The sequence below is a fragment of the Gymnoscopelus microlampas genome (genome assembly GCF_963454915.1).
Source record: "Gymnoscopelus microlampas genome assembly, chromosome: 8".
In the NCBI taxonomy this organism is placed as follows: Eukaryota; Metazoa; Chordata; class Actinopteri; order Myctophiformes; family Myctophidae; genus Gymnoscopelus; species Gymnoscopelus microlampas.
Window position 1 is genome coordinate 39,073,951 of NC_139945.1, and position 15,154 is coordinate 39,089,104.

The 15,154-nt window shown below is 39.4% G+C and overlaps 1 protein-coding gene across 7 annotated transcripts in view; it reads right to left on the minus strand.

Moving 5' to 3' along the window:
- Window positions 1–1,226: 1,226 nt before the first annotated feature.
- Window positions 1,227–15,154, minus strand: part of LOC311050372 (muscleblind-like protein 1) — an 89,978-nt gene continuing 76,050 nt past the window's right edge. For 4 of the 7 annotated variants that reach the window (XM_084064411.1, XM_084064410.1, XM_084064414.1 and 1 more), the window contains 6 exons: window positions 14,275–14,514; window positions 9,953–10,103; window positions 8,129–8,164; window positions 6,297–6,382; window positions 5,492–5,565; window positions 1,227–5,230 (listed from right to left, as the gene is read on the minus strand). In XM_084064411.1, the coding sequence (XP_083920537.1) occupies window positions 5,509–5,565; window positions 6,297–6,382; window positions 8,129–8,164; window positions 9,953–10,103; window positions 14,275–14,514 (570 nt within the window). In that variant the 3' untranslated portion in view covers window positions 1,227–5,230; window positions 5,492–5,508. Of the gene's footprint in view, window positions 5,231–5,491; window positions 5,566–6,296; window positions 6,383–8,128; window positions 8,165–9,952; window positions 10,104–11,637; window positions 11,692–14,274; window positions 14,515–15,154 lie in introns of all 7 variants that reach the window. The other 3 variants (XM_084064416.1, XM_084064413.1, XM_084064412.1) reach the window with 3 other exon arrangements.

The following is a 15,154-nucleotide window of genomic DNA, read 5'->3' on the forward strand; positions in this document are numbered from 1 at the left end:
AATCTTTACACTGGCTCTCTGTATGTCAAATAATCGATTTCAAAATTCTAATGTTGGTCTATAAAGCATTGAATGATTTAGAGACAAAATACATCTCTGATCGTACGTGCGATACTTCTCAGGTCATCTGGGAAAGGTCTTCTTTCTGTCCCTAGAATCAATACTAAGCGTGGAGAAGCAGCTTTCAGTTTTTATGCACCACCACTTATTTGGAACAACCCCCCAGAAAACTTTTGGTGTGCTGCAACTTTCAGTTATTTTAAGTCACAGGCTGCTAAAAAACCTTTCTGTTTGCTGCTGCCTTTCATTGAGATTTTTCTTAAAGTAGGCACTGAATGCACTGTAATTTTTTCTCTCTTATTTGTCAGTTTTATTTTGACTTCCTTTGTTTTACTATTTTATATTGTGTTTTTGCGTCCTGCATATTCTATTTCTATTAAGGAGATACCTTTCTTTTTCTTTTCTTTCTTTTTACTGAATTCTTGTCCTTTAATGTGTTACTTTCATTTGGGTAATGTTTTGGGTAAACACATTGAATTGCCTTGTTGTTGAAATGTGCTATAGGCCTACAAATAAAACATTATTCTACAGTATACTGTTTATATTATTAATAGCTGTCATTGACTGTTTTAAAGCTACATTCTGTAAGTTGTATGTCCTCTCTTGATGGAGAGAGGTAATTGCAACTGTAAGACCTGACATTCAAACCCTGATTTCTTGTGTGGTAAACCAAACTTCTAATGAAGGAATCCCACTTGGCCAGGAGAGATGTCAACCAGTAGGTTTCCTGCCTGACAACAGGGTCCAAGTTTGAATTATGTTGGGCAAATTTGTATTAACATACTGTAGGCCTACCATACATATTTGTTAAAATAATGCTTTAAATAAATGTTAGTGGTTATGAAACCGTGGGCAGTAGTAAGTGACTGTGCCCAGCCCCCACATCTTCAGTGTCTCCTATGTCATGCGTTTTATTTATTAAAATAAGTCCTGGATTGTTGCTCTAAGTATGCAATTGTATGCATTTATCACAGAGTACAGAAAAGATCCTTATTAAAAAAACAGCAAGGTGCGTCATTTTCAAATTGAATGTAGTCTATTTAGCTACCCCCCCCCCCCCCCCCCCCCCAGGAGATGAGGCCTCTTGGGAGAAATCAATTTCACTTCATTCCATTTGTATATTTTTTTATTATCTTTTTCTTTTTTGTTTTAGTTTTTTTTTCAAATTCATAACAGCAAGAATCAAATATAGCACTGCAGGCCCCATGAAACAAAATGACAATGAGAACTATTCCATGCACATCCATCATGTTGGCATCGTGCACCACAGCTTATATAAACTGCTATCATGACCTTTATTTAGCAAACATTTGCCAACAAAATGATCTGATTTCACTCCTCTTCCCCAGTACAGCTAATCCACATGTAGTTTTTCATTTGGACGAGATTATATTTTATGGCTTTAGACTGTGGCAATCACTGGTTTCCACAACAGGTGCTGTTCAGAGGAGTGGACCATAATACAAAAACATGACATATCATTTCAAGGGGCCTGGAACAGTAAAACAAGCAGAAATTAACCGCAGCAGAGGACAGAATACATCAATTTAGCACTACAAGCAGAGAAACAAACAAAATATTTTTTTGTTTTGTTTTGTTTACATTATATCAAAAACTTAAGCATGCGTGCTTTTAGAAGATGAAGAATGACGAGATGATCAGGACAGAATTCCAGCCCTAGAAGTTATTCTCCAAATCATTATTATGATGATTCACTCCAAAATGATCTGTTTCCATACATTCTGCCTGATAAATAACTACATTCATATCAAGCCAATTTCGTCTGCTAGAAGCACAGCTTACAAACATAAAGAACATACTTATAGCTAGGGTGTTTGTGTTGTATGTATGTATTTTAACTCTCCAAATGGTGAAACGTCAGTGAGTATATCTTAAGGAGACTTTTCTTTTTTAAATAAATCACTACTCTATTTTTGTATTTTTTTTTTAGTTTAGTCCATTACATTGATAGAATATTGTATACTGTAAATACATCTTGCTGTGTAACATGTTTTCTTATTCAATATTACTGTGTTGTGATTTCTTTTTTTTCTTTTTTTTTAAAGGTATATGTATTTCCTTTAACATGCAATCCTCTCTGACTAAGGTAAAGAAACAGGACTTGGATGTGATTGGTTGGGCCTGGGAGGGTGTGGCCATGACACACAGACCTGTCGCTAGGCAGGTTAGGGGACCAGACGAACCCAGTCAGGCCCTTACACTGGAGGGTACACATCCTCAGTGTTCATTTAACTCTGACAATGTACAAATGTTGGTTCCATTTGTACACTATCAAAGTTGAATGAACACTGTAGTGTAGTGGACACCTCCTCCGGAAGGTTACCTGGCAAACTACAAGCTGCTGACAAAAAAGAATAGCAACACTTTGCCTTTTTTCTGAAAGGGGTAGGAGCGTGAAGCCTAATTTATACATCGTCGTACAATCGTGACACTTGCCGAGGATAACTGACTTGCAACCGAAAAACAAAATTAGGTTGAAAATATGTTGTTTTTGGCAAGCGACATGGTCTTACGACCAAGTATAAATTAGACATGAGAACTCAGTGCCCTTTTAAGCAAGCATTTTTGTTCAGCCTTTCATAAGATTTTTTTTTTGTTATCCTAGCAAAATTCCTTGTAGTTATAGACATTTTTTATTCAAAATAAGATCTCAATATACACGATTCTCTCTTTTTTGACTATGTACAGAAGTGCAAAAAAGTCAACCTTCATCAGTTTCTAGGTTCCCCCCTCATTTATTTGCAGTTGGCTAAGTAAGAGATCAGTGTACGTCTCTACCTGCCACATTTACCTGACCCCACCAGCAACAACCCCAAAAAGTGACCAAATATGCAGCTTGTTTTCCAACATGGCCCAATTTCCAGGGAGAGTAAAAATATTCAAACAATAGTTACTATTTGAAATGGATACAGTAGAAAATAACTTCTTTACTCTAAACATCTAAGAACTAGATTTTTATAATAGTCTTTTTTTCCCTATATGACTAGTTACAAACCTTACAATCATTAAAATATTACTCGGTTTATTGGCAATTGTTGCCACACTGGCAACAGCCTCTCTCTTCTACTATTTCCTCATTGTAAGATACCCATATAAAACATCTTTGATCAAAGAACTCAAACAGACCAGAGAAATTAACAATATGCATACAATTCATATAACGTAGAAAATATTGAGTTTACAATCATAATCATTCTAAAATCAACATTACATGGAATTTCAGAAAACTGTGTATGAGGAACACGCAAACACACACTTTACCTTATATTCATTATAAGAAAGATCTCATAAGATGAAAATGATGAACTAATTACGAACTTAATATCAAAAGATCAACACATTGAAGTGAAACACACCTTCAAAGAAAACACAAGAAAGAAAAGAAGAAAATAGACAAAAGGATAACAGTGACAATAACATAGTGCTCTGTGTCCATGTGTAATATGGTTTAGATTAGGCAACTGGATGGTTTAAAATGGCATGTTGCTTTGTGCTGACCCAATGGAGTATTCTAAGGCTTTGGATGAGTAATACAATCATAATAGACTTGCCACTTTCTTTGAACTATTCTTATTCACCAATTCAGCATGACTGAAAAACACCCAGAATAGAACAAAAATGAGTTCTAGAGATCTACTCCAAACACCCAAACTTCCATTTGGCCCCACTTATGTGGCCCGTACATTTTTATTTAAATATAGCCCACTAGTCAACCGACAAATTATCTAAAAACAATGACACAAAAGAGACTTTGGCTGACGATCAGAAAGCAATTCTCAAGTAGACATACACACAGGTTCTCTTAAATATGTTAGACTATTATACACTGCACTGAATCCACAAAAAAAACCTAAAAGATGAGTAAGTATAAAAACGAAAAGCTAATAAATTCATAAAAGCCACAAATTCATCGACAGTCGACTTGTAACCTTTTACCTTAAGATTTTTCTTCCTACTGTAGCTCTCAGCAGTTTGGTGATCCATCTCTGAGCACGAGAGTCCCTGTCATATCGCAGCTTTGAGCTATTTTATCTCCATTACATCTCAGGCATGAGAGACTTTGGTCTGTTAGGCAGACCAACAGCCTACACTCAGCTCGCCTGTAACAAGATTTTCTCTTTGATTCGCAAGTCTCACAAGTCTCTACACTTATGTATCAAGGACATATCTGTGTGTCAGAACAGATCCTGTCAATTCCTGTCTTACTAAATTACACACACTCCCACGTTCAAACAACAGCACAAACTATTCAATCAACACAAACTGGGGCCAAAATAGACCAAATAAATGTAGCCTAATCATCATGGTGCTATTGAGACTCACAGGTAATAGCGATGACGGTGGATGCTAGATGCTCTCCAAGACAAAGGAAAATTAACTCAAAGATTTCTTAAAGGGAATCGTTGATTTTAACACTGTGTAACACTGCTAAAATGTCACTCAGGTTTTTGAGATGTATGGCACTTTGACATGGAGCCTGCAAGATTAAAGACGTGTGCTTCAAAGATAGAAAGATAGGCTACAAATTGTGAACGACATCTCACAAACATTCAATGGTCACTTTGCCTCTGAGCCCACTCATCCAATTTAATCCACTATTGGTTTAACAAAGAAGAACAAAATCAACAAAGCAATATGCATGCATATTATGTCAGTCAGTGAAATTATCTTTCTCTGTTCTCTTAACTTGATCTACATACAAGGTGCACCTTTGTGTAAACAAATGAACAAAATTAGGTTAAAAACAACAAGCCCCCCCGCCCCAAATAAAAATAAAATAAAAAAAGAATAAAAGTATTAATTCTTGGTCTATGAACGTACCAATGTCGTTTTCTGACTACGGCTCCACACATTTACCTCATGTTGACATTCAAAGTGTGTCTGGTGAATAAAGATAAGTTGTCTCCACAGAGAGGGAGGCAGACTACAGTATAATGTGAATGGTTTTCTCTTCAGTTGTGTCAGTATGTTGTTGTCATTGTGTGCATAAAATAGGCACAACAAAACACAACAAACTGAGCCTAATGTTTTAACATGCAGATGAATTCCGCTCCAGTTTAAATATGATTCTCCTTTTTGATTTATGATTTTACAGGCATGAAAGACGATCGCTCATCTTGGACTGAACACCAGCACACTCCAATTTGATCTGTAAAGAATGATAAAGAACACAGAAAATGTAATCATAGTTTAACAGATTGGGAGAACTGTATTTTGGGTTTCACGACTAGTGTATTTATCAGTTGTATGAAATGTGCTTGTGTCAACTTGTTTACTCAGGCTACGGTTGGCATCATCAGTGTCTGATGACAGACACAATGGTGTTATTATTACTACTTTCTACTGTGTTATTATGACCTATTATGGTGTTATTACTGTGTTATGTAAGAGGAAGAGAAGGGGTACATACTGTTCTGATTGAGAGTCCTACATCTGGGTCATATACTTGTGACTAGTCAGATGCTCTGCAGATATCATTGGAATCTGAGAAAACACACACACACACACACACACACACACACACACACACACACACACACACACACACACACACACACACACACACACACACACACACACACACACACACACACATAAAGGACACAATATCCATCCCAATATCAATCCAACTACAATAAATACCATCAAAGACAATCACAATAGTTATTAAAGGTTTCATGACATAAAATCCTTATCATGGTCCTTCCTGCAGGTTTATTTCTCTCTGTGTTCTGAGGCCTTTTCAGTTTCAATGGAAAAAAAATTGCCTGCGGGTGTCGCTGTTGAGGGATTTTGCCTTTCAATCGCAGAGGCGAAGGATAAGGATAGGCGAGGGGAGGGGAGGGGAGGGGAGGGGGGTGGGGAGAGGAGGGCGGGATTCGTGGCTTTTGACATCAAAGTCCACAGGCCAATCACAGCACTTTTCAGAGCGACTGAATGTCCAAAGTTTTTTGGGGTGTAATTGAGGTCAGAAAAAAACCCAAAAAATTATGTCATGAAACCTTTAAAAAACAATTAAAAATGTGCAAATGTTGACCTTCATGCACACGCTTAAATTATCATTATCATTAAAAAAGTATATTAAAGTATATAAAAAGTATACACTGTATAATATAGATACACAAATGAATCACAAGATCAACAAATAAATAATGCAAAAGGGTTAATACTGAAAAGAAAAACACAAAACATTGAGGGTCAGAAGAGGAGCAAACCTGATTGGCTGTTGTTGCAAAGGGACTTGCGGCAGATGTGGCGGATGCAGACACAGTGGCTGGATTAGCACCGTGCATCATGGGTACTTCAGGGAGGGAAAGATCACACAGGCGTTTGAACCGGGGCAGTGCATTAAGCTTAATCTATACCACCGTTTCTCAAAGTCAGGTCTGGGTAACCACCAGCGGTCCAAATGGACCCTTTTAGGGATCTGTAACTCCAAGAGAATCCCTTCTACACTGTAAAATCCACAGTGATAAATGAACTCTGAGAGTTTGCAAATGTCGACTTTTAACCTTCTCAGCCTTTTCTTCTTTTTCCATCTCTCAGCAGTTTGGCGGTCCCTGTCATATCGCAGCTTGGAGCTATTTTATCTCCATTACATCTCAGGCATGAGAGACGTTGGTCTGTTAGGCAGACCAACAGCCTATACACTCAGCTCACCTGTAACAAGATTTTCTCTTTGATTCACAAGTCTCACCCCTACACTTATGTATCAAGGACATATCTGTGTCAGTACAGATCCAGTCAATTCCTGTCTTACTAAATGACATACACCACCACATTCAAACAACAGCTACAAACTATTCAATCAACACAAATGTGCACACTCTCAGAGTTACAGATCTGTAAGGGTCCATTTGGACCCCCTGGTGGTCCCCGGACCTGATGTTGAGAACCAATGACATTTACAACGGTGTCGCTTGCTGAAAATAACTATTTTCCGACATGTGACCAGTTGTCAGCAAACTCGGTTCTTGTCATCAAGCGTTGTGTGATGTGTGAGTATGAATTAAGCTTCATTAAGAGTGGCTGTAGTACAAAGCTTCCTGGGTAAACACTTAAAGGACAACTTCACCCATGTTCAACCTATCTTCATATAATAGGTCCTCACTAATGCTCATGATAAAATGTTTTTTTTTTTAAATCTACTTGGTCTGTGTCTCATAGGAGGGCTGTGGACACCTCAGAAGCCCGCCTACCCATGACATCATCATTAGGCAGGTTGTTTTTTTCAAACAAGATTTCAAATTTCTTATTTGGATTTGTATTAATGCAAGAACAATGGCTTCAATTATACGTAGGAATAGAAAGCCAGCAGTTTCTATTAGCTTGGATTCCCCATCGATGTTGTCACTGGTAGGCGGGTTTCTGAACTGTCTACAGCCCTCCTCTGAGACACAGAGTGTGTGTACAAAAATGGTACCAGATTATCATGAGCATTAGTGAGGACCAATTATATATAAATAGGTTGAAAATGGGTGAAGTTGTCCTTTAAGTCTGTCTATAAAACGCAAATAAACATGAGAAAATGTATTATGGTATGGTAAATGAGTGAATTGTGTGTATGACATAATCCTCATGTCTATATGGAATGTAAAAATCAGATCATATAATGTGTGGCAGAGATTACAGAATAGAGGGTCTGCGATGAAGGACATGTGAACATGGTTCAGAGCTGCAACAAGCAATAGGTGACACACAGACTTATTTGCATACCGTGACAAGAAAGGACAGCATTAGCACATCATACCAGGATGATACACAGAGGGGATCATGACAAATGAGTGCATATTACAACAACATCTACTTATCATAGGTAAACATACAATTAAAGTTATGCCATCAGTTAGACTGAAACTCAAAATCCACCAACTGTACTTTAACAGTTTGAGAGGAATGCCCAATATTTTTTAAATATTGTATTTACAGTGCAGATTAGGTTCTAGGGCAAACTGACAGAATGGATTATGTGCTCATATTGTGTAGTGGGCTGAGATGGAGTGTGAATGACTACAATAGTTTCAAAGTAAGGAAAGCTGGCACCTACCAACACTTGTTGCAGGTGTCATGCACAATATTGAGCCTGCCCATCATGCATTGCAGCAGGGATTGGATTGAAAGGGAGATGGGGAGAAGAAATCAAGACAACCCATCACATAACCCATCAAGTGTCATAATATCACACAAATACGGAAGAAAGTTGTTGTGAGCACAGAAAACACACTGGACTTTCATAAACGAAACATAAATGTATTGCAAATCACTATGCTAATATGCTGGTGTCAACTCAGCAGGCCTGGTATTGTGCAAAGGTAACCTATTCATCCCTGTCAGAATGTGTTCCCCACTCAATACAATACATATCAGCACATATTATACTGTGTGTGTGTGTGTGTGTGTGTGTGTGTGTGTGTGTGTGTGTATAAATATATATATATATATATATATATATATATATATATATATATATATATATATATATATATATATATATATATATATATATATATATATATATATATATATATATATATATATATATATATATATACTGTATATAGTTTTACAACAGGCACGATAGAGGCCATACTGTAGATGTTTGCCAAGGGTGCTAAAATATTGAAGCGGCGCTGGCACAGAGCACAGTATTTTTGTTTGTTTTTGGAGTGGATTTTTTTTTACACAAAACGTTAATATACAGCCAACCATTATACAACCCAGGGACCCTACTACTGGAGAAGAGAGTCAATGAGAAGACCTTGCTTGAACTGCAACACTGCCTGCAGCAAATGAGTATAGTCAAGTTTGTTTACATGGAATTTGCTTGTTATTACAAATGTGTTTTTTATGTATTTTTTACATTGCAGCAATGTGAAATAAAAATGTGATTGCTCCTTTGTAGCTCTTACTGCATCAGGACTCCAAAGCACTTTCACACACAGTGTCACACAGTAGTAGCTGTTGGCCACACAGGAAAGGAATGTCACCTAGATGGGTTTAGTGTCATTCAAGGTAGTCAAGGGCAGCCTGGGGAGATGCTGCTTTGTCAGCGTGACACATGTGGATGACATGAAGGTAGGCCGGGCAGGCGGGCACCCTGTTCTGCTATAGTCCCTGTCATTGTCTGTGCTATGCTGTGGATTTGACAGACCGTGTCAAATCCCCAAAATGTGTATAATGTGGAATATTTTTTCAACTATCGACAGTCCCTGGCACAAAATTGTTTCTGATGGGGGTCCGTGACATGAAAATAGTTGAGAACCACTGACCACTTCCAAAATCCAACCCTGGAGATGATATCATCAAACTACTTCATCGTGGGCTGCTATAGGGTTTAGGTCAGGGGTGGGCAACTTTGATGATGGAGAGGGCCACTATATTTCCACACTCACTCCAGAGGGCCACATTGCATATTACTGTCGGGAAGACACCTCTTATCTCCGTATTTTAACTTTTTTTCGTAAATGAATGCCGTATTTCGCCAATCTTTGTCACACAAAAGTAGCAAAAATAGCCGATCTACGCGTTTTGAGCTTGTAGATCTGCTATTTTTTCTACTTTTGAATTGGAATCCTGATTTTTATTTTGCTATTTTTGAATTGGAATCCTGAAAAGTTATATTTTTATTTAATTTCATATGCATTTAGTTATACTTATGTTAACTTCATGAAAATACATTGGACATAAAAAAGACAAGTCACTAGTCATTAATCTACTAATGTAGACTGAAGTAATTAAAGCGGGTCATGTTACAGCTGAAATCAATAATATGTCAGTATTCCGATATTAACCTAAGGGCCGCATTAAGTGAAGGTGGGGGCCGCATGTGGCCCCCGGGCCGCCAGTTGCCCATGTATGGTTTAGGTCTTACCTGATGGTATGAAGGCAGCCTGCTGCTGAAACTGCATGTTGGCCAGGGCTTGTTGGTACTGGAACATGCCAGCGTTGAACATGGTGGTGGCACCGTTGGCTTTTTCAAGTGCAGGTCTCTTTGGTAAAGGAGGCAAAACGGGAGGAAGCCCCTGATGGAGGGACCAGGTGGAGGAAGGGGACAACACCAAAGTAATGGGATGGGAGTGAGGAAAATCAAAGAATGGTAGCAGTGACATTCAGGACAGAGAGAGGAGAGAATTTCATTAGAAAATAAAGTTGCCAATTTATGATCAAACGACAATTATAAACAGTGGCGTGCACAGACATTTTGAGGGGCAGGTGCTCAAGTAAATTATACTTTTTTTTGTTTACTTGGTCTGCTCTTTTTTTCCCTCTACACCTATACCTCTTTGCCAAAAATAGCCGATCTACAAGCCCACAACGCCTCGCAGCGCGAGGCGTTGTGGGCTTGTAGATCTGCTATTTTTGGCTAAAGTTCTCCTCAGAAAAGGGATGCTAGGTTTCGAGTGGTTATGGTAAAAAGAAAAATCATATCACATAAAGATTTGGCGGACCCCCTGTAGTAACTCTGAGGATCCCCTAGGGGTCCCGGACCCCCTGTTGAAGACCCCTGCTGTAAACTGAAAAAAAAAAAAAAAAAGGGCACTTCTGGTCAAGAGGGCAAAGGGCAGGTGCTCTAGCACCACCTAGAGTCTATCTGTGCACGTCCCTGATTATAAACCAAGCAGTCGACTACTCTACTCTTGACAGAGCAAGACAGGACACTGGTGCTAGCTCGGGGACCACCTGTCATTACTAACAAAACAGTCATTCAATGTCATCAAGTGCATTCAACGCTCTGAATACAAAAACATAAATGTTGCAAGCAGTAAACAAAGCTAGAGATTAGAATGTTAAGATGAGCTATCTGTAGTGACAGTTATAAAATAATTTACAATAGTCATGTTTGTTGGACCATCAACAGAAACAATGTAGTTATTAGGGAACGCTGCACTGCTAGCTCCATGATAATACTATAAGCCATGTTAAGACACCTGTAATGACACCTCTTCCACAAGGATACATGCAAAACAGAAAATGACCATGCATTAGGGCTACCACACAATCTTTGTTTTTAATCCTGACATAGATAGTACATTATCATGCCACCAATCCATTCATGTAGGGATTGAATGGAGGTGATGAACTGACCGTGGACAATTAATGGGCAGTTAGTAGGATAAGGTATGGCTTTCTACTCTGTTTGTTTTTAGGGAATTGGAACATTAAATGAACATGAACATCTTTTTATTTTATCTATTCCTATTTTGTATTTGTTTATTTCTTGTTCTTTTGTTCTGTAGTCTAAATAGTTATGGCTCACCACAATCAGTTTATCACCCGTTACTATCACCAAAGTTCAGTTAATATATACTTTGGTTTATGTCTAATTTATGCTCCGTCGTATGACCGCTGTATGACCGTGTCAAAACCAAAAATAGTTGATCTACAAGCTCACAACGCGACACGTCTGCAACCCGTTGTAAGCTTGTAGATCGTCTATTTTCTGCACAAGGCTCCATCGTAAGACGAAGTGTAAATCAGGCTTTAGTCAACTCTACAGTATCTAGTCTAACACAGCTAACAGTACATGCCAAGCTAAAAGGTGAAAGGTCATAGTACCAGGTCAAAGGTTGCGTCGAGGGGTCGCTTCAGTGACTTGTCAGCCGACTGAGTCTTAATTAGCAGGCAGCGAGCACATGATGGCAATGGGCCAATGGGGTTCAAGCGCATTAACATAAACCAGCAAGCGGAGGCGCATCATGGGAGCAGCAGTGCAGTTTGGGTTGGTGAGAAACAAATAAAAACAAACAAACAATAAAACAAACAAACAAACAAAATAAATAAATCATTGGAATGCAATATACAACAATAATAAGACTAAGGCGTGCACTATAATGACATTAGGGTTACTAAAAAGAACCATGGCCCTTGCCATTGTTAAGAATAGAAATATGTTTTTCTTAATCATATTCAACTACTGTTAAGATTATGAAGTGGAAATCAAGTTTACTGTGTGTTAGTTTAATAAGCAAAATTTACAACAGAGGTTCTCAACCTAGTGGGTCGAGACCCCCAGCGCGGTCCCCAAATGATTCTTGGGGGGGGGGGGGGGTCCCAGATGATTAGCTTAATGTGCAACATTGTTTTCTCACTCAACAGTAAACAAACCAACATACAGAGTGTATACAGGGTATCTGCACATTTCTAAAAATGACAATTGAATGACTTTTAAGACGAAATTGTCAAATATTACTTAAGAAAGAGGCAAACTTTGTGAAAATAGCCGATCTACAAGCTCATAACAATGCCGAGGCGTTGTGAGCTTTTGTAGTTCGGCTTTTTTCACAATATTTATCTGTGGAACCGAGTCAAACTAAATGTAATGCCTACAATTCCAAGTGCTTGTCAGGGTGGGGGGTCCCCAGTTCAAATATGATTATTTTGGGGGGTTGCGGCCTGAAAAGTTTGGGAACCCTTGATTTACAACACTTGATGGAGAAACAAATGACTGTATGTGTTACTTGGCAAATAATTCTTCATTATTCATTATTATACTACAAAACAAATCGCAAACCCCTTTACTGTCCCCAACAGTAAAATGTATGCAGCAAAATTCTAGAACCAACACAGCGACACAAAAACACAGAGTGTAGTCATGCTGTGCTGTGTGTGTCACAACAGTGGTGGAAGAAGTAGCCTACTCAGATTTATTTTGTACTTAAGAAAAAGTAGCAATGCCACTATATAAAAATACTCTAAGTGAAAGGCCCGTATTCAAAATGTTGCTTGAGTAAAAGTACAAAAGTATTGGCATCAAAATATACTTAAAGTGCCAAAATAAAAGTACAAAAATGTTTCAAGATTTGTCAAAACGTTTTAGTTTTATTGCCAAAGTATGAAATAGGGCTTAAATGGTTAATGTATATTTTGTGATAATAATATAAATCTGCAAATAAATAGTACCTAAAGCTGTCAAGTAATTGTAGTGGAGTAAAACGTACAATATTTGCCTCTGATATGTAGTGGACTAGAAGTAGGCCTATGAAGCGTAAAAAAATTGAAATACTCAAGTAAAGTAAAAGTATACCTCAAACGTACAGTAGTAAATGTATACCTAGTTATATTCCGCCACTGCACAACAGCATGATTTGGTAATAAAGCACACCGTAGCCACTTAAACCCCATATGGTTGAGCGGAGTCCCTCAGGGCTCTACACTAATGTATTTTCTGTTTTCTGTTATTGTGGGGAAAGCTTTCGCCACAATACGGATGCTGGCGTTTAAGTGGTTATCTGTGCCTTTAGTGACTAATTAGAATCCGTGTTGGGTAGATAGCAGTCTCGCGTGGCCAGACTTTTGCCTCCCACAATTTTCTAATGTTTCCGGTCATACAGTCTGGAGCACAGAAGCTCTGATCATGGGTAAGGGGGAAAGCGGAAGCCCCGCCTCCCCTCCACTTCCCTTCTCTTTTTTGTCTTTGCGTTGCGCAAATGTATCCTGATATAAATCAAAACCATCTAAGCATATGTAGCTTGCTGCTTAGCAGAAATGGAATTTGAAGAATAAAATGTAAAGATATTTTAAAATATATTTCCGTGAACGGAAATGACGACCGGATGCCAGCTTCCGTTACTCGGACTTTGGGAGGTGTAGTTCCAGACTCTATATAGCGTTCAGAGATTGTGGAATAGTTGTCTGGCTACACCAGACTACGTACATAGGGGTCTGAAGGGACAGAGGGGAACAACAGAGCTTGGAATGTGTGCTGGAATGAAAGCATCGGGGAGATGTTCTCAGGCGAACATTCGTTGACATTTCCAGATCTACAAGCTCAGGACGTACATCAGCTATTTTCGGCAAAGAGATTTGGTGTGGAGCACTGGTCTGGGGACCCCCAGGTGTCCTTGAGGGGGTTCCACAGGGTCCCCAGCTAAATGATTGATGGTATAGGGACTAAATGGAGCCTTACGGGTCTGTAACTCCAACAGTGTTGTGTACAAAGTTCTGTTAAACTGTTAGGAGTTAAATTAACGCTGAGGATTGAAGATTGGGGTCCCACCGTCCAGAGATAAAACATTATATCCAATAGCGGTCCGTGGCCTAATGCATATCAAACTGGGGGTCCTTGAAATGAAAAGGTTTGAGAAACACTGGTGTAGAGGGGAAAAAAGGAGGTCGCCTATCATAGACCCCAGGGGTATTCAGATCCACCCAGTATATAGGGTTTAAGTGGTTACTTCCTAGAGGGGTATTTACCATGGCAGCGGCGGCAGCGGCCTGGTTGACTTGGTGCTGGGCGGCTTTGATCTTGGCCTGCAGGTGTGCCGGTGGGTGGAAGTACTTGCACTTCTCCCTGGAGCAGCGGCCCTTAATGTAGTCCATACACACAGTGACTGTGTTGTCATTGGTGTCAATCATGGTGCTGTCTGATGGGTGGGCAAAGCGACAGTCGTTCTCCCCGCGCGTGCAATTACCTCGCTGGTACTCCCGACACACCTGGCGGACACATGGGTGGGCCCCACACAAAACACACAGACACACACACACACACACACACACACACACACACACACACACACACACACACACACACACACACACACACACACACACACGCAACTTGAGTGAAAGGTCACGTTGTGAATCTGCTGTCCGACTGAGCAACACAAAAGGTTGCGGAGGCAATGAGACAAAATTCAGGACACCCACTGAAGTAATCAATCCAATATTTTGGACGTTTATACAAATGTTAACTCGACAGACTGGACTATTCTCACAGGCTGGACCAACCATCACTCTGGATTGATAAACCATTACCAGCATTTCAAGAATCTCTATCTCTCTCTCTATCTCTCTCTCTTACACTCCCACAGACACACGCATACGCACACGCACACGCACACGCACACGCACACGCACACACAGGAACACTGGGCTGTCATGCCAAATTCCAAATGCTGCTATTTCCTGAGGGAGCCAGTAGGGGGAAGCATCAGCATGGAGCTTCAGTCTAAAAATCAAGGGGCTCAATGAGGCACATGGGAAATAGGTGGCTGGTTACTCCCGAGGGAGGCGGGAGCTGACGTAATTACCATATGACATAGACGAGGTGGCGGAATGTGTAATGTAACTGATC